Below are 3,680 nucleotides of genomic sequence, written 5' to 3'. Positions count from 1 at the left end.
TTCTATATGTACAACAGTTGATCTTTTCATAATATGGACTGTTGGGCGAAATATATAGTTTTGCTTCTACAATGAAGCAGATGTGCTGGAACGAGCTATCGAATGAAGCGTTCCCTGATTGATTAATAGATACGTCAAAGCCAAAAAGATCATCAATATCATAATCAAAACAATTTCATAGCAAAAGAACTTGACAGCGTAAACATTTATTCAGGCCTAAATAAAAGATAACCTAATTCCTCTTTATGTTGAGTAATTGCCATAATAGAATTAGTCTTGTAATTTTCTTAATGGTAGTGTACCAGGTATGAAACTGACAGAGAATTGCATGATTCATCGTTTTAAATCATTCCTCCTTATACCCCTTTTACCTAATATATACTGAAATCTTGACTAACAGTTTAATGGCTAAATATTACTATCATAACCTTAGGGCTAAAGGAACACCACAAAAAATATTGGGTCTAGATCAATTGCAAGGATACACAAAAAACTTTACTGATCACCATTGTTCTGAAAGAGAGAGAGAGAGAGAGAGAGAGAGAGAGAGAGAGAGAGAGAGAGAGAGAGAGAGAGAGAGAGAGAGAATGTTGGGCTTTGGACAATGAATTAACAGACGGTGATGTCTTTTCAGGTTCCAAATAATGTCATGTTGTTAGTCCGAAACTATCTTTAATTTTTTTTTCTTCTGAGAATATATGCGGTCTAAAACAATAGAAATAAGTTTACAAAAAATATGTTAAAAAAAACTTGCATCTAAGACTATAGACAAAACCAATGCAATTGTATCTACTACTGCTTTACTTCAACCGTTAACATGGGTATAAAAACTATATTAGTTTAGTCAGTCTAGGTTTCAAGGGAAAGAAATAGGTGTTCAATTGACTTTTAAAAAATATTGTTATGATGAAAGAGAGAGAGTTTTGTAATGGATAGTGCATGAGAATTTTTAGACATTATGGATAAAATATTTTTCTAAGAAATGATAAAATTCTCAAAAAGCCCGCTATCTCTAAAAAAAAAGATATACTGTAAACCAAAAACTAAAAACCTAATAAAAGTGCCATAGGTGATCATCTAATAATTTTTTTATTAGATATACTATTACCATGTTCGGTTATTTACTGATACAAATCAAATACACAATTCAAATGGTAATATGGCTCAAAAAGTGAAAAAAGAAAATCTTGATAACGGGGTAAAAGAAACTAACTAGAAAGCAAAATATTAAAAACATGATTCGCGTATATGTTATCATAAGATTTGTAAGTTTCATCGAGAAGAGAGAGAGAGAGAGAGAGAGAGAGAGAGAGAGAGAGAGAGAGAGAGAGAGAGAGAGAGAGAGAGAGAGAGAGAGAGAGAGAGAGAGAATTTTTATGACCCGCAGATCTATTCTCAAGGGTAAATCACAAGCAATCTTTACAAACTTAGCCAGATAACAATTCAGGAAGAAGGTGAAGAAAGCGTGAGGATCGAATTTCGTAAATTCATGGTAGAGTGGCCATATAGCTTTGCAATTTAATCACACTTTACGGTACTCGCTTTATTTTTCATAGCCACGCACACTTCCCTGAATGAGTGAACCCACTTTTACTCTATACTTATGTGCATACCTAACCGAATACTTGAATGCATAAGAGGATGCATATGTACGCCCAATTCCGTACACACAAACACACACACGCATATATATTCACACACATATATATATATACACATATATATAACATTATATATATATATATATATATATATATATATATATATATATATATATATATATAAATTATAGAACAAAGCAAAAAGTAACGAAGAAAATTCTCTCTCTCTCTCTCTCTCTCTCTCTCTCTCTCTCTCTCTCTCTCTCTCTCTCTCTCTCTCTCTCTCTCTCTCTCTCTTACAATCCAACATCTCTTGCCAATAACCTCTACAATACAAGAAGTTCTATCTCCGGCTCCTTTGGAGAATTCGATCCGAAGTAAAAGTTTCCAACAGTAGAACCTGAAGAAAAAGACCTAAAATACAAGAATGAGAGGTTAGGATGAGAAGGGGGACGAGACGGGGGACGAAGAGGAAGAGGTAGGCGAGTGAGAGAGAGAGAGATAAAAAGCAAGACAAGGGGGGAAATAAGAATGGACTCTGGGCTTCTGGGTTCCCAAGAGGGAAGGTTCACAGAAGTTCCAATGCACATGAGTAGGAGCGAAAAGGGTCTCAGGAAACTCAAGAGCCAGAAAGAAACAGAGGGTAATTAACAACAATTTTTGTTGATGTTTCTGTTGATGTTACATGTAGACTGAAGACTCTCAAAAGAAATTAGTTTGTATCTTTGAATATTTGCTACATGCATGGACACAGTAGGTAGGTTGATGAAGGGATATGTGAGGTCCTCTCGTTCGCTTTCTTTTTTTTATTTTGCCAAGAAGAATAAAAAAAAATTTATAAAGTTGAGAAATATAACGTTCAAAAACTTCAACTCCTTACTGAAAATAACTTTAAGGGCAATAAATGACTCTACCAAAACATGATAAAACATAAAAAAGAAACTTAAAATAAACTCCAACAAACAATACTTTATCCAGGAAGAAACATAATAAAATCATATTCAATTAAACAGAGAGTACACAACGTATACAACAAAGAAAAAACGTTAACTATTAAAAAATTCAAATCAAAATAAGCCACGAAACACAATAAGCATAAAAAAGAAATTTCACAAGCAAGAATTCCTCGAGTTATGTTGACTACACGATTTATTATACAGTTTTATAACAAGGAAAAAAACACGATTCACCAAAAATAATCTTTAAGTTCAAACAGAGGAAAAGGCACTGATCAAAACGGGATATTTATGGAAACAAGTCATGAATAACTTTGTAAACAACCAAAGCCTTGGAAAACTATAAGCCTGCAAATAACAACAAATTAAGGACATTCACCTCAACAGAAAATACCTTGACCAAATACGACCTATTAAGAAATTAAAATACTAACCAAAGAAATCTTAACAACAAAAAAATATCAAACTAACGAATCCTAAAACTGAAAGGAAAAAAAAAAACTTGAACAAAGTACACTGACTTCACGATCTATCACAGACGAAGCGGGAAGATTCGAATGGCCCTAGTCTAGACCGCCTCTCTGAATAGCTCGGATCTCTTCAATAAAAGGCTCCGATTCCTTTTGTTGAGTTTGAGAAGCCGAAGTGGGCTCTAAGGGACTGGCTGCTGCTTTTTTCTCTCTTCTGGATTTTGGACCCGGGTATTGAATGGGAGATATATCAAGTTCTTTCATTACAATTATATACAATGTATGTATGTATGTATATATATATATATATATATATATATATATATAATATATATATATATATATATATATATATATATATATGATTTGTGTGTCTATTGCCCTTGCCCAATAACCAAATGGCAACAGCAAAAACCTGTTCACAATATATCTTTTCCATATTTACGAATATGGAAATATTTATTCATTTGATTTCCTTTTCAGTAAAAAAAAAAATTAAATACGTACACATATGATTACTTCAACTGCAGTCAATAAAAAATTCATTTCTATACATTTAGGCTTCAAAACATAAAACATAAAAAGTCAAAAGTAAATATCATTTGTTAAACAATAAAAGAACCAATAAAAAAACTCCCTCAAGTATAAAACAC

The 3,680-nt window shown here is 32.6% G+C and overlaps 1 protein-coding gene across 1 annotated transcript in view; it reads right to left on the bottom strand.

The window, feature by feature from the left end:
• Positions 1-3,291, bottom strand: part of LOC137656421 (uncharacterized) — a 19,913-nt gene extending 16,622 nt beyond the window's left edge. Inside the window, exon 1 of the mRNA XM_068390600.1 lies at positions 3,132-3,291. Coding sequence (XP_068246701.1) covers positions 3,132-3,291 — 160 coding nt within the window. The remainder of the gene's footprint in view (positions 1-3,131) is intronic.
• Positions 3,292-3,680: the final 389 nt, after the last annotated feature.

This window comes from Palaemon carinicauda, chromosome 17 (genome assembly GCF_036898095.1).
Source record: "Palaemon carinicauda isolate YSFRI2023 chromosome 17, ASM3689809v2, whole genome shotgun sequence".
Lineage (NCBI taxonomy): Eukaryota > Metazoa > Arthropoda > Malacostraca > Decapoda > Palaemonidae > Palaemon > Palaemon carinicauda.
The sequence above is the reverse complement of the archived record's forward strand: the minus strand, read 5'-3'. Positions and strand labels throughout refer to the sequence as shown.